We start from the raw sequence: 26,074 nt of genomic DNA, 5'->3' as shown, positions 1-26,074 counted from the left end.
GTTCGCTAGGCAAGAATACTGGTGTGGGTTGTATAATTATAAACGGGTAAGTGTATAGAGAAAAAGGAAGGAATGTGAATTTATAATGGAGGGACTAATACGTGCATGCTCAGTTCTATCCAACTCTGCGACCTTATAGACTGCAGCCCACCAGGCTTCTCTTTTCATGGAATTTTCCAGGCAAGAACACTGGAGTGAGTTGCCATTTCCTCCTCCAAGCAATCTTCCTTATCCAGGGATCGAACCCACGTTTCCTGCATTGCAGGAGATTCTTTACCACTGAGTCATTGGGGAAGCCCTTACAGTATGGTATATACAGTTAATAATACTGCATTGAAGACCTGAAATTTGCTATGAGAGCAGATGTTAAGTGTTCTTGTCTCAAAAAAACAAGATAACTATGTGAAGGTGAACTTTTTTTATATCTTAAACTTTTTTTACACCTTAAAATATATACAGTTTTTATTTGTCAGTTATATCTCGGTAAATTTGGGAATAGCTAGAGAAAAATTCTGCCTCTCATATACTACCTCAAAGTTGCCTACAGCCACACCACCCTGAACGCACCTGCAAGTGTTAGTCATTCAGTCGTGTCTGGCTCTTTGCGACCCCATGGATTAGGTTGCCATTCCCTCCTCCAGGGGATCTTCCCAACCCAGGAATCAAACCTGGGTCTCCGGCACTGTAAGGCAGATTCTTTACCATCTGAGCCACCAGGGAACACACCTGATTTCATCTCATATATTATCTCAAAGTATACCTGTATATTTTTCTTTCTACTGAATCATAAATCTCTTGACATGAGTAACTGTGACACACTACTCTGTATAAATAAACAGGACAAGAGCTAAACTTACTTTTATCTGTGTGCTTGAAAGTTGTGGAGTTGAAAGGTCTGAAAACCACCTTAAATATCTCTTATCACCCTTTCAAAAATTAAATGAATAGAAAAATTAAGTAGAATTTACCTTGAATCCTATATGCTGCACAAATCCACTTTCAGCTTGCATTTGCTGAAGTTTTTGTTTTTTTAACTTTTTAAACTGTAATAGTTCCTTATATTCAGGTAAATTCCTATACATGATAGGAATACTTTCTTCATCCTATTGAGAAGAAAAAAAAACCCACAAAACAGTTGGTTTGACAATTAAAACAAATTAGTATGAGAAATACTGATAAAGAATATTTTTCTATTGACAAGGTATTTTTTCACATTTTAAGAGACCCTTAACCTTTTAGGGCTCATAGCAAATCAGTGCTGGTACCAGCAATATTTTAGACTAATACTTCTGGAGGGCTTCTTAATGCAACAGTAATACTAAGCTATAGTAGGCAGCTTCATAATACAAGTACCAGGAAACAAGGCATGACTCCCACTTCTGCCATACCATAGACTAATGCAAACTCAACCCCTTCCCAACAAGTTCATAGAGATCTGAAAGACTCCTTATAATCTACTTCTTCCTGATCTGCAGGAAGCTCCTCTTCACCAATCTAACATATTTTTATGCTTCCTCAGATAAATACATTTTCTTAAAACAGGCAAAACAATCTCTACTCTGCCTTCTGCTCAGTACTCCAATGATCAAAACAGTACATTTCTCTTAAATGGATGAACTTAAGTTACAAAGATGATTATATAGAACTGAGTATAAAGAATAGTAAAAAGTACACAAATATATGAAGCTGAAGCTGACAGATAAAACACTAACTGCTTGCTATTCTCCCAATTTATTTGTGCTCTGCCACCCAGTATCTATTTCTTTCCTTTGCTACCTCATGACTGATCCCATGGTGACTGATTCCCACAATCCTCCCAATTCATTAATCCCATGTTCCATCAATTTCCAATCCTGGACCGGACAACCCCTGTACCTCCCATTCCTCCTGCTTCTCATGTTAAATATTATCAGTACTATGTTTATATTATATCAAGGAAACTGGTGTTTATAGCAAGTATAGCATTTGTCCAACTTCTTAAAATTGGCTAAGATGGTATATTTTATGTTATGGGTATTTACCACAATTAAAAATAAAAATTCCAAATGATTCAGTCATTAAGAAAGAAAAACCTTGCCACCTGCAGCATGAAGGATGGACTTGGGAGCAATTAAGTGAAATAAGTCACTTATTTAGAGAAAGACAAATACCATGATTTCACTCATGCAGAATACTAAAAAATAAATACATAAACAAAACCAAAAACACACTCAAGTATAGAGAACAGATTGGTGTCCCTCCCACAGAGGGAAAGAGTGGCAGTGGTGGGAAAAATAGGTAGAGGGGGTCAAATGTATGGTGACAGATGGAAACTCGATTATTGGTGGTAAGCATGCTATAATATACGTTAGTTGAGTTAAAATGCTGTACACATGAAACATACAATGTTATAAACCAACGTTACCTTAAAACAAACAAATATTTTTTTAAATGTTCACCCACAAACAGATTTCCTAGTTATAATCATTTTAAAGTTACTTAAAGGAGAAATACTATGATTAATTTTAAGGGGGGCTAAAACAGTATACAGATTATCTCTCTAGCTCTGCTTTTCTGAAAAGAGAAACTGAAATCTATAAATTTTATAGTAGAGGGTTCATAAATATACATTTAAATGGCTATAGTAATCAGAATGGTGTGAACTGGTACTCATTTACAAATAAACAAAATCAAACAAAACTTAAATCAAATTCAACCACCTATACTACATTTTACCAATTTTCTCAAAACGTGTTTCTCTTAAACATCCCACCATCACCCCTCACCTAGCTAAATTTTATTCTTCCTTTAATGACGAACTTGATATCACTTCCTTGGGTCTTCCTCTTAAATTCTCAATCTAAATCAAGTTCCTCTAAAATAATTAAAATGACATCTATTTTTGAAACACTTAAAAAATTTTGTAATTTACTGATGTGATTACATATTTATCTCCTCCCCAAGACTAAGATTTATGAGAACCCCAAGATCATAGATATTTGTTCATAACTATGCAAGCTGATTTCTAGAAGAGCCTGTTATGTATTAACTGTAAGTGAACAGTTCTCAACTGAGTAATTATAATAATCACAAAATATAAAATTACACATAAATGTCATATCCTAAGACACAGCGGATAGTAGCTATTTTTCAAAAGACAATTTAAAAAGCAAAAAAATTAAGAATATAGGCATTTTATGGTAGTCTGATACAAAAGTATACAGTCAATATTTGATTAATCTGGTAAAAGAATAAATGAGATTTACTTTTATCTGCTGACTTTTCATTAAAATCTCCTTTTCCAGTTACCACATATAATCAAAATATTAGGAAAGATACAAGGCAATCTTTATGTCCTTTAAGTGAGGAACCAGAATCATGTTACTTACTAAGAATTTTAGCATAGTAAAGTAAAAAAATATTAACAGCAATAAAAAGGAATCTCTATGAATGGAAAGTAAAATGAAAAGAATTAACCTAAATTAGCATCCAACGGATGGCAACACAAAGAGGAATTAGTCATAGAATATTTAAAAAGTGATTTGACGTTATGTCTACAGTGGGATATATCCTAAGGCAAAAAAAGTGCCACTCAAAAAACCTATTTTCAGTATCATATTGTTAATGGTGGTGCTGGTATTAAATTCTGTGACTACTGTGACCAGTGTGAGACGAAGAAAGTGAGCATTATGTTGATATCACTAACAACTGGCATTTTCAGCATGGGAGAAAAATGATACATATTAAAGATCAATATAGGTAAGTAAAATTCTCATAAGCCCTAAGTTGAATTTATTCATAAAAATATGAATTTACTATATCTTTTCATTTGAACAAATATATAATATTTCTCAGTTCTGTCCACTGTATAGGCTTAAATACAATGATCAATCCAAAAGCAAGTAACATCATAGATTAGGATGTGAGTGTGCTTAGTTGCTAAGTCACGTCCACTTCTTTATGACCCTGTGGACTGTAGCCTGCCAGGCTCCTCTGTCCAGGGGATTCCCAGGCAAGAATCCTGAAGTGGGTTGCCATTTCCTTCTCCAGGAGATCTTTCCAACCCAGGGATTGAACCCGAGTCTCCTTCATTGCAGGCAGATTCTTTATCACTGAGCCACCAAGGAAGTCCACAGACTTTTATTCCATTTTATTGGGATAGAGCCTCCAAATACCATTTCTCAATAAAAGAAAGCAGAACTAATTTTAGCTCTGAAGCAGGAAATATACAAGACAAGCCTTTAATTTCCTTGTTCCAGCAGACAGTAAGGAGGCTATAAAAGACAACTAGAATCTTGTCAAATGATCTCAAAATCCAACTTGAATAGGTTACAACCAACCAATGGGCCAACTTGTACACTAATAAAGACAATAATGTCAATGCACTGAATTTGTCAATGCACATAAATATATTTTAAGTCCAACAACTCATAAGAATACAAAAATTTTAAAACCTCATGAGTCATTTTGGAGGCTATTAGAGACCAAACTCATTATTTTAAAAACAAGAAAATAAAGGGGATGATCAAGCAGTTATGCTGTCTTTTTTATATGTACCTTAGGATAATCAAATAATTGATGGCAGGGTTACTTTACAGAATATTCTATCAAATAAATGAAGAAAGAATTTTATTATTTTGTAACATCTAATGAGTTAATGGGTCAAAGCAACAATCAATGGCTGCTGTGTCAAAAGAAAGAGACAATCAGACTGATGAACATATACATGAAGTAGTCCTGTCCACCCTAACAAACAAAAAACAAATCTGAATCTGATTAATTATCTAGATCTATCAACATATACGAGATTCAGAGAACAGAGGAATAGGTTACATGACACCAAGGAGATGCAAACAATAAAAGCCACACTGTGGTAAATTCTCTAAGACAAATAACCCAGGTTTTCAACAAAACAAGTATGGGGGGCGGGGAGGTCTTTTGCAAATTATAATTGGGAAAATGTAAACTGTGTATCTGATTATATAAAGGATTACTTTTTAATAAACATGATAATGACATTTCATAATGTCTAGAACTTGCTCCAAAATAATCCCAGAAAGAAAGTTGGGGTGGGTAGGAAATATAGATAAAAATAAGATTGCCACAAATTGATAACCATTAAAACTGTATAATGGGTGCATGTGGGTTTATTTTTGTATAAGCTTGAAAGTTTCTTCTTAAGAACATTTTTAAAGCCCATTGTAAAACAAGTTTGACTAGTTAATTTAAAAGAAAAGAAAGCAGCATTCTCTGAAGAATAGGAATAAATAGGAAATCCTGGTGCTCCCATTTTGCATCCTGATTTGTATAATATAAAGACAGATATAGGATATAGATACAGTATAGATAACTTACTGATGCCTCCTCAACAGCAGTGTTCATATGGCTGTGAAAACAGGATCGGTCATCATCTTCATCCATATACACTGGTGGTTCATGGGAAGTCATGAAAGTGGAAGGTTTAAAGAGATGCTTATTAAGAGGGTGTTGTCGTCTGCTTGTTGAAGACTAAGTGAGAAAACAAATTTTAAATTGGGATAGTGGACAATCATTAAAAGAATCAAAAATATAAAAATATAAATGCTACTTCCTGCAAGACTGTCTAATCAAAAGGATAGCACCTCTATACTTCAGCATACTTTTATGTGGTTGTTTTTCCTGTTACCTGGATTTTTAAAAGCACAACAAGCCTTAAATAAAAACAAACCAAACCAAACCAAGAATTAGAAATATAGGGGGAATACCCACATGGAGTATCCTGGACCACATGCTTGCTATGAAGCTTTTATTTGTATCACCAACATTTTTCACACTCTTGGCATTCACATGCTGAACTCTTAAGGTCATCTTATAGATGATCAAGGAGGATGAAGTAAGCCAAAGCCAGTATAAAACTATCAAGTAAAATGAAAATTTCCCAAACATGATGAATGTTTGAAAATAGTATCTAATATTGACTGACTGCTTACTCCTCGTCAATGTCACTTACTCCTCAAAACATTCCTATAAAGTAGTTATTATCACCTCTAATTTAAAGGTGAAAAAACAGAGGCATGAGGAGGTTAACTTTTTTGTTCAAAGTGTTGCAGCCAGAAAGTAGTAGAACCAAGATTATAAACTATATGGAGCCAATGGCCTCACTTTGAACCACTACACAGACTTCCTGTCTTCACTAACAGCATACCCACGAAGAATAATCTCAGCTACACGGAGAACCATTGTTTCATTTCAAAATTCGAACTCTAACCATGGCTAGGAATCATAACTATGACTGGGCTAGATCTCTACAGTCAAAATGTCTGTTAAATTCCCAAAGGAGGAGACACATTTAGGCTTCTTTAGTATTCTTTTTGTTATCATCATCTAGTTTTAGTGGTGAAAACATGAGGTGTACAACACTTCTAAAGATAACCTAGAAATCAGGACAATTAGAGCTATTAGGTTAAATGCTGGTTATTAAAGTTCCAACATTCTGAAGTTATAGGATGAACTCTACACACCTGAGATAGATAATGCTACAATGGGGAGAGAAAAATTCAAAATATTTTTAAAATATGAGAAATTAAAACAAGCTTCCAAAGTTTGAAAAGAATAAAAAATTTAAAACATAGAGCTGTATAGACAATATACTTAATGTAAAATTACGTAAAATAGATAGCTTCAATAATGAAGGGTTAACAGCACTAGATACACTCCTAGCTTCTCTTTGTATGAAAGATGGCAGTTTTGGGGAGGGAAGGTATCAGGATGATTTACCAACAAAATGAAAGAAGGACAATTACGTGCTTTTTTTCCCTTCAATTAAAGCAAAAAAAAACTGGCTATAATTTGATGCAGTGCTCTACACAGGAGAGAGACAATAGCTTTTTCACTGTACAGAGAAGCAAAGAAGGGTCAAAGTGGCTTAGGAGCAGAATCAGAAGATCAATGATTCCCAGACTTGTTAGCTATGTGACTAGACAATTTACTCAGTGTACTTAGCTTTCTCATCTATAAAAAGGTTGTAAAACAGGACCTAGCTCAAGAGCATTCAACAGGAAGAATAAAAGGTAGCTGTTAATATTATCATGAGTAAAGTGAAGGTGATACTACCCACACTTTTAAGAATTGTAGTGAAGATTAAATTGGATTTATACAACACATGTATAAAACAGAAATTGACTGTATTATTAAAGAATCAAATATCCTAAAAACTTTAACATCACAAAGGCCTTTCTGACATATATTCAATCTAATACCTTTCAAACAGTACTCATTTACATAAACTAACATACTCCTAAGAAAACATTGAAGTTCACTTATGCTCAATATAACAAAATGTTTAGAGTGAGTTTATTTAAAAATAAAATAATGTTGTTCTGAATAACATATATACTTTTACACAGCAACTCTAACTTTGATGATTTTAATCTGAGATCTAAGGTTTACTTTTACCAATTTTCTTTTTACCTTTTTGGAGTATATGTATAAGTTTGGTGTTCTGCCTGGGACTGGAATCCCAGCTTTAGTTAGTTTTATGAAATACTTCTGCACTCGGCTGGCAACCTAAGGAAATAAGACAAGCTTTTTAACACAATGAATGACAAGACATTCAGTACCAAAATAGTTTTTAAAATATACATGTACCTTAATGAATAGTAACAACTTAATAAGGCAATGCCAAAGAATGCTCAAACTACCACACAATTGCACTCATCTCACATGCTAGTAAAGTAATGCTCAAAATTCTCCAAGCCAGGCTTCAGCAATACGTGAACCGTGAACTTCCAGATGTTCAAGCTGGTTTTAGAAAAGGCAGAGGAACCAGAGATCAAATTGCCAATATCCGCTGGATCATCGAAAAAGCAAGAGAGTTCCAGAAAAACATCTATTTCTGCTTTATTGACTATGCCAAAGCCTTTGACTGTGGGGATCACAATAAACTGTGGAAAATTCTGAAAGAGATGGGAATACCAGACCATCTGACCTGTCTCTTGAGAAACCTGTATGCAGGTCAGGAAGCAACAGTTCGAACTGGACATGGAACAACAGACTGGTTCCAAATAGGAAAAGGAGTACGTCAAGGCTGTATATTGTCACCCTGCTTATTTAACTTATACGCAGAGTACATCATGAGAAATGCTGGGGTGGAAGAAACACAAGCTGGAATCAAGATTGCCGGGAGAAATATCAATAACTTCAGATATGCAGATGACACCACCCTTATGGCAGAAAGTGAAGAAGAACTAAAGAGCCTCTTGATGAAGGTGAAAGAGGAGAGTGAAAAAGTTGGCTTAAAGCTCAACGTTCAGAAAACTAAGATCATGGCATCTGGTCCCATCACTTCATGGCAAATAGATGGGGAAACAGTGGAAACAGTGTCAGACTTTACTTTTTGGGGCTCCAAAATCACTGCTGATGGTGACTGCAGCCATGAAATTAAAAGACGCTTACTCCTTGGAAGGAAGGTTATGGCCAACCTAGATAGCATATTTAAAAGCAGAGACATTACTTTGCCAACAAAAGTCCGTCTAGTCAAGGCTATGGTTTTTCCAGTGGTCATGTATGGATGTGAGAGTTGGACGGTGAAGAAAGCTGAGCGCCCAAGAATTGATGCTTTTGGACTGTGGTGCTGGAGAAGACTCTTGAGAGTCCCTTGGACTGCAAGGAGATCCAGTCAATCCATCCTAAAAGAGATCAATCCTGGGTGTTCATTGGAAGGTCTGATGTTGAAGCTGAAACTCCAATACTTTGGCCACCTCATGCGAAGGGTTGACTCACTGGAAAAGACCCTGATGCTGGGTCGGATCGGGGGCGGGAGGAGAAAGGGACGACAGAGGATGAGATGGTTGGATGGCATCACTGACTCGACGGACATGGGTTTGAGTAGACTCCGAGAGCTGGTGATGGACAGGGAGGGCTGGCGTGCTGCAATTCATGGGGTCGCAAAGAGTCGGACACGACTGAGCGACTGAACTGAACTAAACAGCTACAGAAATCTAGAAATAATTTTAAATTGCCACCAAAGATTTTAAAATACATACCAAAAGAAATTGTTAAATTAAATCTGTTTGATTCCTAAGCTAAAGAGATCTTCAACTTGTGAACATTCGTGCATGAGCATAAAAACACATCTATTAATATCAATGAGAATGTGAAGGAGAAAGCTGGCAGATATTTTTTTAGAAAGACAACCAGGGAATACTAATTAAGGCATTATCACAAATCTATTAGCATAGTCTAACCCAAAAGCACATAACTGGTATACTCATCAAATACTACATTACATTTTTATTTTTTAGTATTTTGTAATGATTCAAAGCAGAACTATCTTGAGTTGTTTCTAAAATCAATATAAAAATATACAATGTTAGTTTTTAAAACTCCACATACTATAGTATTGTGTAGCTAAATATGAAGGGGCAGATCTGCTGATTTTAGCTGCATTATCCTTCATTTAAAAAAAACAAAACCATCAGGGACTTCCCTGGTGGTCCAGTAGTAAAGAATCCACCTGGCAATATAGGGAACATCAGTTTGATCTTTGGTCCAGGAAGATTCCACATGCTGCAAGGGAACTAGCCTGTGCACCACAACTACTGAGCCTGTATGCTACAGCCTGTGCTTCACAACAAGAGAAGCCACTACAATGAGAAGCTCACACACTGCAGCTCCAGTAACCCCCACTTGCTGCAACTACAGAAAGCCTGCAGGCAGCAGCAAAGACCCAGCACAGTCTTTTGAATAAATAAAAAAATAAAAAACATGCCAACAATATGGAGCCATCTCCTCAGTTACCTGTTTTGCTGTCCTGTTGCCCAGTTCATCCGCTATCTTCTGCCAGCGTCGAGATTCTACTTCTTCAGGAGGGTATTTCAGGAGTAGCTGTTCAAGCTTTTTCTAAGCCAAACCAAAGACCAAATCTAAGAAAGTTTAATACTGAGTTTCTAAATAAATACATTCACCTTTCATCTTAAAAACTACAAATACTCCCTCCCCAACTTTAGGGGTTAGGTCAACTAGAAATCTTCATGGTAGGAAAAGTTTCTAGTAGGAATCTAAGACTTCACAAGGAAAATAAGTATCGAAAATAAACAGATGAAAGACTTTATAAAGATTTTTCTATTCACCTCAGTAAAAAGAAAGCACTCCTTACAAAGGAAATATATTACACATTTTAGTGATTTCTACTGACCACATTTTTTTGCTAGACTATGTTTAGGCTAGCAACTATGGATCTGACAAAACTATGTAAAAATTCATTTGTATTCTGACAATACTAAAAGAGATCTTTTTCTCCTTTGTGTGATCCTTTATTTAAATATTTGACTTTAATATTCTGACTTATCTTCAAAATTCTCCAGTAGTCCTAAGGATGTAGAATATTCTGGATGTTGAAATAAAAGGAATGCTATCACTCAGCTATCCCAATGTGCAGGATCATCGTTTAGGCACCACTGATTGGTATTATCTCTGCAGAGCTGAAAGACCAATAAACTGCCTTGGAGACTAGAGTGTGTGCTTCTTATCCTATCTTAGCACGGGCTTGGCTAAAGGAGTATTTTAACAGGTGGACTTCCCTGGTAGCTCAGATGGTAAAGAATCTGCCTGCATTGTAAGAGACCAGAGTTCGATCCTTGAATTGGGAAGAGCCCCTGGAGAAGGAAATGGCAACTTGCTCCGGTATTCTCACCTGGAGAATCCCAAGGACAAAGGAACCTGGCAGGCAACAGTGCGTGGTGTTGCAAAGAATTGGACATGACTGACACACACACAGGCTTCCCAGGTGGCACTAGTGATAAAGAACCTGCCTGCCAATGCAGGAGACAAAAGAGACACGGGTTTGATTCCCGGGTTGAGAAGATCTCCTAGAGAAGGAAATCCCCTGGTGGGCTATAGTCCATGGAGCCGCAAAGAGTCAGACACAACTGAGCATGCATGCACTTGGGGAAAGAATCTGCCTGCAATGTGGGAGACCCAGGATCAATCCCTGGGCTGAGTTGATTCCCTGGAGATGGAAATGGCAACCCAATCCAGTATTCTTGCCTGGAGAATCCCATAGACAGAGGAACCTGGTGGGCTATGGTCCATAGGGTTGCACAGAGTTGAACATGACTGAAATGACTTAGCACAAAGTTTTTCATAAACAGATCAACTCATTACAGCTGTGGGGATAATCCTCATATGAGATAGAGATATATCTCAAACCTTACCCACCAACAATCCTAGCTATATGCCCAAATGTAACAGAATACTATCACCTTGCTTTTTTATAGCTCCTCTTCAAACAAAAGTAAAAATTCACTTTGAAGCATAGCTTTACTTGGCTCCAGGTCTTTCTGTCTCACAAAGCTGTATTTATTCCATCTGTTTCAGGATCTTTTTCAAGCCCCCTCCCAAAACCCTGGTTCATTCTTTAAAAACCATCCCCTAAATGGAATTCATATATTCTCAGAATGAAAAATTCTTTACATATGCAAAAAGGCATATAGAAATAAGCTTAAATATTTTAAATTCATGATTAAGAGGGATTGCATATAACAGTATACACTTCCTAGGTGGTGCTAGCTAGTGGCAAAGAATCCACCTGCCAATGCAGGAGACATAAGAGACACAGGTTCGAACTCTGGGTTGGGAAGATCCCCTGGAGGCGGGCATGGCAACCTACTCTAGTATTCTTGCCTAGAGAATCCCATGAACAGATGAGCCTGGCAGACTACAGTCCATAGGGTTTCGAAGAGTCGGACACAACTGAAGTGACTCAGCAGGCATGCACGCACACACACACACACACATACAATATACACTTTATTCACAATACTTACTCTAATTTTAACTGTTTTTTAACCTACACAATTGAGAAATATCTATTACCTGTTCTTCAACGGTCCACAATTGGTTAAATGTTTCAGGTTTGCTATCATCACACAGGCGCCCTCTTATCATCTGCATATAAAATAAGGCTTTTGTCAGAGACAAAAAAAACAGAGACTACTCTTTGATATAGCCAAATAACACATAAATGATGACAGCAACTTCATTTTAAAGAAAAAGAAATGTTACTTTTTCATTCTGAACCCACGTTAATCAAGGTTCATCTAATTAACAGCAGCAAGGCCAGGTTACAACCAGCAAATCCTGGTTACATTCCACTACACACAAACAGCTCTTATTTTTAGAATAAATACTGCACTATGTGTCAGGCACTGAACTCATCATGTTACATGTACTACTCATTATAATCCTCACAACAACTCTACAACATAGAGTGATATTAATCATATTTTATATAAGAGGAAACTGCAGCTTGGAGACTTTAACAGGAACAACTGTCTGAAGTTCCACTGTTAGTAAGTAGTGTTGTCATTTCAACCCAGCTTTTTCTTAACTTCAAAGTTCATGTCCTTACTATATCTTCAAGTGAAGACTGCTTGAAATTTAAGAATACAAGTCAGCAAATGTTAAAATCTTTCGTCTACAATTCAAATTTTCCGACTCCAACACTTTATACTACCTACCTGAGGACGACTGTTTGAGCCTTCTGGACCATCACTCAAAGGCAACATAGAGTATGAAAGGGACTCTCCATCCTTCCTAGGATCTAAAGGACTTTTTGGTCTAGCAGGTAAACCTACTAAAAAGAAAACCATGTATAGGATTATTAAAGAAAGACTTTGCCAGATATTTCTCTACTTAAATTATCATGTAATTTATTACCTTTATCAAAAACTAGCTTAACTCTCCTAGTATGCCTTTTACGATTTTTAAATTCTCTTTCAAAGTTCCCAAGGCTATTGGTATATTGGTCCCATACAATCTCAGGCAATTGAACAACTCTTTGTGGATATGGAAGCCCTATATCAGCCTGGTGGGAGGAAAAAAAGAAAGTGACATCTAAGGTTAATTCAAGGAATTATCAACTATAGCCAAATTTTCAGATGATTCCAAATCTAAATAATCATCAACTGGCATCTCTATTCTCTCTGAATCCAACAGTCAATAAAGATAATACAGTCAAAGCATTAAATGGTATAATGATAGCCACGTAAAGAAAAATGAACTTAACAAAACATAAGCACTATTTTTAGATAGAGATAGAGGTTTACAGCTGAACTATATAGACATAATGTTCTTTAACATGCTTAAACAGAAATACCAAAGAATGGTTTTTATCTCTAAGAAGAGCATATGAAATGTGTTTGACTGAAATACATATTATGACCTGACATACAGAATTCATTTTAAATGGACCCCTGTGTTCCTGACTTATTCACAAAACAATGAATTATTTTCATACTATATAACTCTTAAGACATGTACAAAAAAACCTACCACATTTTGAGAATCAAAACTATTATCTTTACTTCAAATTCAGTTACTTTACCAACCACCTTCAGAGAAGTTATTAGTTGTCATTACTAAAACCAGGTTATTATGATCAGTCTTTTGATAGGAATTTAGGTTACATAGGTGGGGGTGTTGGTCAGAACTCATACAGTGATAAAACTGGGATTTCTGAATTTCACTGTATGTAAATTTCACCTTAAAAAGCTTTAAAAAAAATTTAGTTAATAATATGCACTCTGAAGTGATTTGGTATTTGGTATGTGTGTCTGCAACTCTGGAATGCATGAAATGTATTCCATCTTGAAATGAGATAGAATGGTGGATGGAAGGATTGAAAAAACACACAATAAAGCAGATACAGTAAAATGTTTTTTGTAGAATCTAGAGGGTGGATGTGTGTGTTAACTATATAATACCTTTCACTTTTTTGTCTACTTAACACTTTTCATAATAAAATGTTGATTTAAAAAATCAGGTCATAAATTATGAAACTGGCAAGCGAAGTCCACACTGTGACAGAGAATTCTTAGTTTTTATTTTGCCTGTGATACAGTACACTACAACCATCCCATCATTATAATAGCATATATCAGTCTAAGACTCAACTTTTTGAAAACTTAGAATAGCATGTCTTTAATAGCATGTCTTTTAAAACAATGATGGTAAAACATCAAAGAAAGCTAACAAGCCATAAAGGTTCCCTGCATTCTATGTACCAATATATAAACCAAGTTTCCTTAATTTCAATTAGGAGTTTTCAGATGTTCACTAAAACAATGAGATCATATGTCAACAACTTAACTTCTATGGTAAACTTAAAGAAAGTAGGCAAATTAAGCATACATGAGTTAACACAGAAAAACTAAAGAATCAAATTTCTAAATTAAAACCAGCAGAAAATTTTCTTTCAAAGGAACACAAGTCTTTCATGATTACCAATGTATCTGGGATTTAATACACATTTGAACATTTTTGCAAAAAATTTATAATGTCACATCCGTGTTTCTGAGATAAAGTGAAATTTACTTCTAAACTAAACATGGACATGGAAAATCAGCAATAACCAACCACATACGTATATAGTAAATGTGTGTAACCAACTTTTTTGCCCACCCAACAACTGAATAAAATGAGTTTAAGATTAAAGCACAATCTATTTTAGTTGAATCCATGATAAGTAAACACAGTAAGTGTTCATAAAATGAGGTCCCCAAGACTGCTACCTCAAACACCTGGTAGACCACTTTTGTGACTCATTAAAAACTAATAACTAAACTTGTCATACAAAACAGGCTAAATTTGTGCATTAAGGTGGAAAATAGGATTCTTTTTCATAATTATCTTTTCAGACAATGCTTTTGTCTGACTAATATTTACCTCTCAAATTTATTGAATAATATGTGGGTCCCTAATTCAAGACAAATACTACGGCATAAACGTACATCTTGCACCTCATTCTCATGAACTTGGCAACCATATCCTTAAAGACATTTAAAATAGAATTTTTGTTTGTATCACCATTGTTTTCTACTGCTTTTAGAGTAAATAAAGTAGTAAATAAACACTAAAAATACTAAAGTATTTTTTCTTTTAGTTTCAATAAACTTAAAAATCCTGAAAGCTAAAAAGGGAAAATATTTGTAAGATGGGGAAGGAAAAAAGTAACAGAAAAAGACTAAATATGGCCAGAAACAGGACATCAAGTTTCTATACAAGCGTCCAATTAAAGCTCCTAGCTATCTTCACTGGGGGTATATTTACTGTGCGTTTGGTGGGGGTGAATGAAGGCAGTATCACACCTTCAGTAACATGGTTAAACTTTTTAAAAAGTATTCATATAAAAAGAATAAACAAGGTTATTACCAAATATATCTCAATAAATTTAAAAAGTGGTCAAAATATACCTTCTTCTGGAGTTTTTCCACAAATCCAATGGGATTTTTTAGTGCTTCTCTCTGATGTCTGCCTAAACTTTCAAGGTCCTGGACTGCTTGAGAACGCTGAGCTTCGAGTACAGCAATTGTCTGTAACAGTCTCTGATAACTACAGAGACAAAAAGAAAAAAAAAAAACTCACTAAAATTTTTTAGTAACAACAATAAATAAAAACTGAGTTCAAGCCATGATCTACTATTAAGTCACACGTCTTTGTAAAGTTACCTGAAAGAGTTTTAGTAAAACATATTACTGGGAATAAATGAGGTCTTCCTGAGTTACGAAGTACCTAGTCAGAAAATATCAGTTAGAGAAAGCAAAGCCTTATTCCCCCATCTTAAATTCTTAATTCTTAAACCTGAACAAGTACAGAAAATAAGAAAACGAGCATCTTGACTTTCAAGCAATCAGTCATTAAGAAACAGCTAGCTAAGTTAGAAAAAAAATTAGCATCAGGAGGGATCACCACTTTCAGTCCCTCTGCTGTACCCTGATAGAATAAGATATCTGTGGGAAATTTTCTTGACCAGGGTTACAAGAAACTTTCACATAATTCAGACATGATCTTAGTTGTCATGATTCTCATTTGTTCTTTCTGTTGTTGTTTTTGCTAAGTCATGTCCAACTCGTCTGCAACCCCATGGACTGTAGCCCACCGGCTCCTCTGTCCATGGGATTTCCCAGGCAAGAATCCTGGAGTAGGTTGCCAATTTCTTCTCCAGGGGCTTTTCCTGACCCAGGGGTCAAATCTCGTGTATTCTGCTTGGCAGGCGGATTTTTTACCACTGAGCCACTATATCTCCATTCTAAAAGAATTTAACTTCCTTGTCAATTCTTACATACTAAACATTTTCACAGAAAAAAGGACTTAGGTAATATTAAATTACTTAATATATTTATTACATAAAAAGAAATATTTTTTACTTCCCTGCCTATAAATAGGCTAATATGAATTTTACCCACATAAACCTACTACTTGTTTATATTCTCCCCAACTCTCTCCCTCTGGTTCACATTGTCCTGGCTCTCTGAGTAATGTCTGATTTCACATATGGATCGCATATGGAAACACGCTAGCCCAAAAACCTTGAATACTTGAATGTATTTTGCAAAAAGAACAAAGAACAAATTGCTCCAAGTTCACTTCAAAATAAGTTACTAGGTCTTTAAAATATTAGTGAAGCACCATTGTTGTTTATGACTTTGAATAAATTTCATTCTATTTCCCAATAGACTGTAAACTCCATAATGGCAACATATCTGAAAAGTCCACTGTTTTCGTTTATCCAGTTTGCAGCACACTTCCCAGTATACACCTGTTCAGTAAACATTTTTTGAATGAACAAATGGATAGATGTTCTATGCAATCAAAAGTATACTGAAACTTTAAAGTCCAGAAGTCAGCAAACAAGTAGAAATTTCAAAGGTAAAACAATGCAGTTTTGATGTCCACAACCATGGCATGACTGCAATATAACAGGAACAGTATCTATCAAAACACTTTTTCAGCCCCTACCTAAAACATATTCTCAAGTCTTCTGTTAACTAATCCCTAATGACATGTTTAATAATTAATATTAAAACTGCTAACACTGAAAAGTAAGACATCTCAACATAGAGCCACTTCATTCAAACATTAGAACTGAATCAGAAAGCAAGGGCTACATCAAAAGTTACTCCTGGGGTAAGTTATGGAAGTTAAGTCTAAACTCATTTTCACTCTGCCTTCGTTTGCTTTGAGGTATATGGAGTGTACAAACCTTGACTGTGCTGGTATTTTCTACCAGGCAGGCTCAATCTTAGGGTGACTGTCGTGAGTGAGTTGAGTACAAGACCTAACCTCTCTATAATACTCTTAACTGTCCTACTTCACCCTCAGAAAGTCTATCCCACTTAGCTGAATAACCAGACTTATCATGCAGGATACACTTCTGTATCATCAATATAAAAATGATTGAATCTATTAAACTTGCAGCAAACTACTGCAAGCAAGTAACAATTAATGAGGCATAAGTAAGAAGAGACTTATAGGAAAAAACAACAAGCAGAAGCTTGAAAAAAGTGCTATAACAGTTACTGTTAACTGAGAAGAAAGGTCTCTCTTTGAACTTAAAAACTTCTGACAATCTTTACTGTACATAAATTATTCCACAATGATTCTGACTTAAAAAAATAATTCCAACAGAGATGACAAAGAAAGTGTAACTCTTCACCCCCTATTATGTTTCTCTTTAATCAAAATGAAATGATTATAAAACTGAAAGGCCTAGTCCGTACACTGGTAAAGATGTAAAAGTCCTAAATAAGTTAAAAGATTGTAAGAAAATAATTTAATTCTTCCAGCCCAGCTAATTTGAATAATTTCCTCGAGTATTCAGAGGTTTTCCCAGTAAGATTACCATATATATCCCTAAGCAGAAATGAAAGAGATAAAAAAACTTGCATAGATATCTGTACCTATGGCTGATTTGTGTTGATGTATGGCAGAAGCCAACACAACATTGTAAAGCAATTATCCTGCAATTAAAAATTAAAAAACCAAAACAGAAAAAAAAAAACTTGCATGGGACTTTCCTATCAGTCCAGTGGTTAAGAATGCAGCTTGCAATGCAGGTGACATGGTTTCAGTCCCTGGTCAGGAAACTAAGATCCTACATACCCTGGAACAACTAAGCCCACACACCATGACTAGATAGTCTGTGTGATACAGCTAAAGACCTGACACATTCAAATAAGTAAGTGTATTTTTAAAATCTAAAGAATAAAAATAAATTTCTTTGGGACTTCCCTGGTGGTCCAGCGGTTAAGACTCCACGCTTCCATTGAACAGGGTGCAGGTTTACTCCCTGGAACTAAGATCCCACATGATGCAAGGTACAACCAAAAATATATATAAATAATAAATATTAAAAATAAATTTCTTCAGTCTGAAAAGGCTATATGTTACAATTCCAATAATATTAAATACTGTAAAAGATAAAATTAAAGATAGTAAAGAGATCAGTAGTTCCCAGAAGTTCAGGGAAAGGAAGAGGGTTAAGTACATGACATACAGGGAATTTTTAATACCAGTGAAATTATTCTGCATGGTAATGTTGGATCCATGACATTATGGATCTACCAAAAGCATAAAACTTAAAAGCATAAAGAATAAACTGATGTATGCAAATTAAAAAAAATCACTGAGTAGATTAGAGAACCCTAGGAAGGAATGTAATCTGTAACTCAAGGATCTAAGTATATTATACATGTATGAAACTACTTCACTGAAGGGGGTAGAAGGAAAAGATCTTGACCAAGGTAACTCTGGAAATGAGTAGCATCTCAAAGACTAAAGGTAAAAGGAACTGATCATAAGCAATATATTCTGCTTTACATAGCTATTTCCCAAGTAGCTAAGAATGAACAATTCTAATACTGTGTACATATATAATGGAATAAACAAATGGGTAGAGGATAACCAGGGTTTGCTATTGCTAGAGTGGAAATTTACAGATAAACAAGGGGAGAAGCTAGAAGAATCCATGTGGTAATATAATTAACTAGGGATGGAGTCAAAGTATAAACTCATGTTTAGCTTTATATATATGTACATAATAGAAGTATTTATAGATATGTATATATATAGAGATTACTGAATACACATGTATTTTCCTGCTCTGCAGCTGAGACAGATAAAATAATCAACAGCATCCAGCAGTGAGTATACAGAACCCCAAAATTCACTTCTAATACTGCCTCCTGCAATAAAGGGAAATGGGGTTCCTTTGGAGAGAAGGCTGATTCTAGCACTGGGACACGAAATACACAAGATGAATCTGGAGTATTTTGAAGTGCCAAAAAAGCAAGAAAGTGTCTGAAAAACAAATATAGATAACAAAAGTATACCACCTTAATGGGACACAGGAGACAGAAAGGTTCCCTATGGCCAAAGCTGAAACAATTTGAACAATAACACAGTGACACTAAATTACACCCCAAAGTATGAAAGGAAGTATTTATGAATCTATACTTACACAAATAAATGACTAATGGAAGAATGAGGGAGAGGGACAGTGAGATGGAGGAAGAGGGGGAGGGGAGAAAGAAAAAAGGGAGGAAGAAAAAAATCTCCCATGTAGAAGATTTCCAAATAATTTGTGGAGACACTCTGCTCTCAAGGAGAGAGACCCATAACTCCCCACTCCTTAAGTGTGGGCTGTGCATAGTGACTTCTTTCCAAAGAATAGAGTATGGAAGACAGAGAGTAACCTCACAGTGGAGAAACCTGACAAACTATACCTCAGCCAGGTGATCCAGGTCAACAACTGCAATCAATCATATTAACAGTATATCCCTTGGGAAAAGCTAAAATTGTCATTATATGTAGATGACATGATACTACATATAGAAAACCCTTAAGACTCTACACAAAAACTACTAGAAAAGATATATGAATTCAACAAATTAGCACAATACAAGACTAACATACAGAAACAGGTTGCATTTCTTTACATTAGCAATGAAATATCAGAAAGGGGATGTAAACAAACAATCCCTTTTAAAATCACATCAAAAATAAAATAATTAGGAATGAACCTGACCAAGAAGGTGAAAGACTTAAATTCTGAGAAGTTTTAAACATTAATAAATATCATAAACATTAATAAAGAAAACTGAAGATGATTCAAAGAAATAAAAAGATCCCATGCTCTTGGATTGGAAGAATTAATATTGTTAAAATGGTCATACTACCCAAAGCAATCTACAGATTTAATGTGATCCCTATCAAATAACCAATGATATTTTGTACAGGCCTAGAACAAATAATCCTAAAATTTCTGTGGAACCAGAAAAGCAACCCTAAGAAAAAAGAACAAAGCAGGAAGCATAACTCTCTCAGACTTCAGACAATACTACAAAGCAAAGTAGCAAGTCAAAACAATGTGGTATTGGCATAAAAACAGAAATATGGATCAATGGAACAGAATAGAATCCAGAAATAAACCCAAACATCTATGGTCAATTAATCTTTGACAAAGGCAACAGTATACAATGGGAAAGTCCTTTTAGCAAGTCATGTTGAGAAAGCTAACAGCTGCAGGTAAGTCAATGAAGTTAGAACATGCCCTTTCATCATACAAAAAATAAACTCAAAATGGCTTAAAGACTTTGGCTTAAAGACTTAAATATAATACATGACACCATAAAACTCCTAGAAGAGAACATATGTAAAACATTCTCTGGCATAAATCTTACCAATGTTTCCTCGGGTCAGTCTCCCAAGGCAACAGAAACAAAAACAAAAATAAACAAATAAAACCTAGTCAACTTGCAAGTTTTTGTACTGCAAAGGAAACCATAAACAAAACAAAAGGACAATGGGAGAAAATATTCACAAATGACAGGAATGACAAGGGCTTAATTTCAAAAAATATACAAATCGCTCATAAAACTCAATGACAAAAAACAACCAACCCAGTCAAAAATTAGCAAAAAAGACTTAAATATTAATAGAAGACACACAGATAGTCAATAGGCAATGAAAAGGTACTCAACATTGCAAATTATTAAAAAATACAAATCAAAACTACAATGAGGTACCACCTCACACCTGTCAAAATGACCATCATTAAACAAGTCCACAGCTAACAAATGCTGAGAGGGTGTTGAGAAAAGGGAATCCTCCTACTCCACTGGTGGGAACGGAACTGGTGGAGCCTCTATGGAAAATAGTATGGAAGGTCCTCAAAAAACTACAGAGTTGCCATACGATCCTGCAATCCCATTCCTGGGCAAATATCCAGAGAAAAACACGGTTTGAAAGGATACATGCACCCCAATATAAACTGCAGTGCTGTTCACAACAGCCAAGACACGGAAACAAACTAAATGTCCACAGACAGGTAAATGGATAAAGAAGATGTAGTACACGTATACAGTGGAGTACTGTTCGATCATAAAAAAAGAATAAAATAATGCCATTTTCAGCAACATGGGCAGACCTAGAGATTATCATACTAAGTGAATTAAGTCAGAAAGAGAAAGATAAATACTATACGAAATCACTTACATGCGATATCTAAAATATGACACAAATAAACCTATCTATAAAACAGAAACAGTCACAGATATACAGAACAGACTTGCGGTTACCAAGAGGGAAAGGAAGTGGGGAAGGGACTGGGCATATGGGATTAGCAGATATAAACTATTATACAGAGAATAAACAACAAATTCCTACTGTATAGCACAGGGAACTATAGTCAATATCTTGTGATAAACCATAATGGAAAAGAATAGGAAAAAGAACATATATATGTATAACTGAATCATTTTACCATAGAGTAGAAATTAACACAACATTGTAAATCAACTATACTTCAATAAAATAATACTATTTAAAAAAAATAGTGTATCTCTTGGTATGACATGACAAAAATGGCACTTCATGTCTGTGGTCTTCTTCCCCAAAACCCACAACCCTAAATCACGAGGAAAACATCAGACAAATTCCAATACAGAGAAATCTACTAATACTTGACTGGTATCCCTCAAAACTGCCCAGGTTATCAACAAAGTCTGAGAAACTACCACAACAAGGAGACATAAAAACTAAATGTTATAAGGTAACCTAATTGAGATTCTAGAACACAGAAAAGACATTAATTAAAAATTAAGGAACTCTGAATAAGGTATGAACTTTGGTTAATAATAATGTATTAATATTGATTCATTAATTGTAATAAATACATCATTAATGTAAAATATTATTAATAGGGGAAATTGGGTAGGGAGTGATGGGAACTTTGTAACATGCTCTTGATTTTACTGTATATCTAAAACTGTTCTTTCCAAAAAAATCTTACTAAGATAAAGTTCTCAACCTTCTCTATATCCTTTATTCCTTTACTATCTTAGAAAAGCAAAAGGGAAAATATCTGAAATATATATTTAAGATTCTACCACTTGAAATATCAGAATTTAAGAGATCCCATCCAATTATTTTAAAATATTTTATGTTAGCAAACTGTCATTAACTGTGGTTAAACTTTACCATATAGAGCAATCATTTTAATGGTTCTAGAATGTGCCAGTTTACAAATACTCAGCTGCTATCTCTGCTCAATATGAGCATTTGTTGAAAATACCTTTTTAGGTTATTACCTTTATTCTGCTTAAGAGTGATCATCGCTAGAGTATTTCAAATGTAAGATCTCTGTCAAATAAATCTCATCTCTAGACCTACTACAGTTATTCAACTTTAGCTATTGTATAAGCACAATTCTAGTCTTTTAATTTCATCATTACTGTGTAGTGATGTAAAATAAACACCATGATGCCTGACCTAGCTACTACAAACTCTTAAAAAATACATTCTGATTAGGAGGCTGCACGGAGGAAAAGTTTAAGAAAAATAGTTCCTTCAGTTGAGTAACGTAGACCTTTAATGAAACAGTATTAGACCAATCTTAGTTATTTGCAACACAGTGATTTGTAAAGTATATTTATGAGTAGTAAAAGTCGTATGCAGGTATATAAGCATCTGTTAAAGAATTCAATTTATACAAAATTTTCAAGTCACAAGATTCAATAAAAACTGTTTTACTTCTCATATTGACACTGCTACCTTACAATCAATCTCATTATACTATTATTAATTTTTCTCCTTGCTCAGCTATTGTTACCTTCCTTGGAATTCTCATTTCATGAATGTTTACTGAGTACATTACATATGTGATCAATCATATTTACCCTTCATTGCCACTTTCATATGACATAATCAAAACTTAGAAATACAGTTAGAAGATTCGTGCCACAAATCTCCTTCCATAATATGATTTATACAACCTAATTTATATGCAATATTGAGTTTAGATTTCACACACTAGGAAAATCAGCCTAAACCAAAAACATTATCCAAAACCTAACACGAGGCCTTAATTTCCTGCCCAATTTTAAATATACCAGAATAGTAATAAAATTAGCCTATTTAACAACTCTTCCTTTTTCTACTCATCTGCTAGTACAAATATTAATTTAGTAACAACAGAGAAGAAAGAAGAGCATCAGGTTTCTTTTTTTTCTAATTAAATATATCATAAACAGAGTCAGCAATGCTTTAACTAAAATGTCACTTACAATAAAAAAAGAGGTTTGACAGTCTCAAACAGTTATAGGAAAATATTTGTCCCCTTCCCCAAAAGCCTTCATTGTGTATGTTGTCAATATATAGGTAGCCCCTGAAAGAAGTCTGATTTCTGATGTATTTCAAAGGTTATTTCCTTTCACATTAAGGTTTCATCAAATATACTAAAGACACAGTCATTCTTTCAATGGACTCTACAATAAAAGTTATCAGGTGTCTCTTTTCTGAATCTATCTTAGTACCTGGAAACTGGCCTAGGGTGGATGTAGAATGGAGTCTACAATCTCTCTAGTACTTTAAAAAAAAAAAAAAACCAAGCATGACATTTAAGCTATAATTTCCTTTCCTCTTATCATGTTTTGTTTTATTTGGATCTAATTTAAATAGAAGGCTTAAACAAGTTTCATATACATTTCTATACTCTGATGCTAAAGTACGGTTTTTAACATCATTTTTCTTAGTTTCAAATATGAAGCAGAAAGATTTCACTCATTTATACATAAACTCATTCACCTACGATGCTAAGGTACTAAATTAAACACTCGGGATACAAAGAGCCTTTTCTTAACAGAGGTATCAATCAAGGGGGGCAATACAAATAAGTAAACAGACAATTACAATATGGGGTAAGAAGTGATGTAAAGAGAAAGGCACACAATATAGGAAGGCTTTGAACAGAGATCTCTGAGGGTCAGAAAAAGCTTCCCAAAATAAGTTCAACTGATCCAGAAAGCAGAGAAGGCAATGGCACCCCACTCCAGTACTCTTGCCTGGAAAATCCCACGGACAGAGGAGCCTGGTAGGCTACAGTCCATGGGGTCGCTAAGAGTTGGACACGACTGAGCGACTTCACTTCCACTTTTCCCTTTCATGCACTGGAGAAGGAGATAGCAACCCACTCCAAGGGGGTTGCCTGGAGAATCCCAGGGACGGTGGAGCCTGGTGGGCTGCCGTCTATGGGGTCACACACAGTTGGACATGAGTAAAGCGACTTAGCAGCAGCAGCAGCAGTAGAGCCAGAAATAAGAATGGGAATTAGCTAGGAAATGAGTGTAGAAGGGGAGAAGTTCAAGGACTTTTCCCACCAAACAGAAGGAACATTATGCAGAAATGCTTCTAGGCAAAACAGCACCTAAGGCCAAAAAAGAGGTTTGGTAAGACTAGGAGTGAAGAGAGTTGAGCCTTGAGAAGAAGAATGAGATTAATTACACAGGGTTCTATAAAGTTAAGATTAAGCTTGATTTTAAGTGCAATTAGGAAACTCTGGAGGAGTTTTAAGATGAAGGAAAAAATGTTGCAGTTTACAAGTACCATTCACATAAGAACAAGGAGAATAGATTAAAGTGAAAGAAGACTCTAGAGGAAGACCAATTAAATGAGCTATAGTGGTAATAAACCAGGGGAAAGGTAGTAGGAATGGAGATAGAGGTAAGTAGGTAATTTGAGAGATGTATAAGATAGGTTCTATAGCACTTGCTGACTGTCTGAACAAAACTATTATTAAACAAAAAGTTTCAAGAAGGAGGGTCGGTTAAGCCAACTTCTAATTAAAAAAAAAAAGTAAGGTAAAAGGCTGAGATATGTCCACTGGATTTCATACAAGGAAATCATTAGTAAGTCACTTCACTTGTGTGATGGGAGGCTGAAGCTAGACTTCAATACTTTAGGACTGAGTGAATGGTGAATAAAAGAGAAGTAGTAAACAGAATCAGTTTTCTCAAGAAATTTAGCTGTGAAGGAGAGAAAGTAGTTGAAAGGTACAGAAATGAAAAGATAATTTTCAAATCAAGAAAGACCTAAGCATGTTTAAATGCAGATGGGAAAAAGAAATGCCTTTACTCACTCATTTTGAGTGAAAAAGGACTGTTTTTCCTCCTCACCATCACCATCATCAGTTTCTACTAAAAATTCAGTATTTCTTCTAATTCAGGCTTCAATAATACATGAACCGTGAAATTCCAGATGTTCAAGCTAGTTTTAGAAAAGGCAGAGGAACCAGAGATCAAATTGCCAACATCTGCTGGATCATCAAAAAAGCAAAAGAGTTCCAGAAAAACACCAATTTCTGCTTTATTGACTATGCCAAAGCCTTTGACTGTGTGGATCACAATAAACCCTGGAAAATTCTGAAAGAGATGGGCATACCAGACCACCTGACCCACCTCTTGAGAAACCTGTATGCAGGTCAGGAAGCAACAGTTAGAACTGGACATGGAACAACAGACTAGTTGCAAATAGGAAAAGGAGTACATCAAGGCTGTATATTGTCACCATGCTTATTTAACTTATATGCAGAGTACATCATGAGAAACGCTGGGCTGGAAGAAGCACAAGCTGGTATCAAGATTGCTGGAAGAAATATCAATAACCTCAGATATGCAGATGACACCACCCTTACGGCAGAAAGTGAAGAAGAACTAAAGAGCCTCCTGATGAAAGTGAAAAAGGAGAGTGAAAAAGTTGGCTTAAAGCTCAACGTTCAGAAAACTAAGATCATGGCATCTGGTCCCATCACTCCATGGCAAATAGATGCGGAAACAGTGGAAACAGTCACAGACTTTATTTTTGAGGGCTTCAAAATTACTGAAGATGGTGACTGCAGCCATGAAATTAAAAGACGCTTACTCCTTGGAGGAAAGTTATGACCAACCTAGACAGTATATTAAAAAGCAGAGACATTACTTTACCAACAAAGGTCCGTCTACTC

At 35.3% G+C, this 26,074-nt stretch overlaps 1 protein-coding gene across 34 annotated transcripts in view; it reads right to left on the bottom strand.

Annotated features, from left to right (window-relative positions):
- ZZZ3 (zinc finger ZZ-type containing 3) overlaps positions 1–26,074 on the bottom strand; it is a 122,596-nt gene that overhangs the window by 3,590 nt on the left and 92,932 nt on the right. For 21 of the 34 annotated variants that reach the window (XM_081491836.1, XM_081491846.1, XM_081491831.1 and 18 more), the window contains 8 exons: positions 15,210–15,348; positions 12,676–12,823; positions 12,477–12,592; positions 11,833–11,904; positions 9,757–9,858; positions 7,429–7,524; positions 5,335–5,487; positions 969–1,103 (listed from right to left, as the gene is read on the bottom strand). In XM_081491836.1, the coding sequence (XP_081347962.1) occupies positions 969–1,103; positions 5,335–5,487; positions 7,429–7,524; positions 9,757–9,858; positions 11,833–11,904; positions 12,477–12,592; positions 12,676–12,823; positions 15,210–15,348 (961 nt within the window). Of the gene's footprint in view, positions 1–968; positions 1,104–5,334; positions 5,488–7,428; positions 7,525–9,756; positions 9,859–11,832; positions 11,905–12,476; positions 12,593–12,675; positions 12,824–15,209; positions 15,349–21,531; positions 21,555–26,074 lie in introns of those variants that run through there. The other 13 variants (XM_081491855.1, XM_081491851.1, XM_081491854.1 and 10 more) reach the window with 3 other exon arrangements.

Source organism: Giraffa tippelskirchi, chromosome 5, assembly GCF_054371585.1.
Source record: "Giraffa tippelskirchi isolate mGirTip1 chromosome 5, T2T-mGirTip1v1.2.pri, whole genome shotgun sequence".
NCBI classification, from domain to species: Eukaryota; Metazoa; Chordata; class Mammalia; order Artiodactyla; family Giraffidae; genus Giraffa; species Giraffa tippelskirchi.
This window is presented reverse-complemented; position numbering and strand designations above follow the sequence as displayed.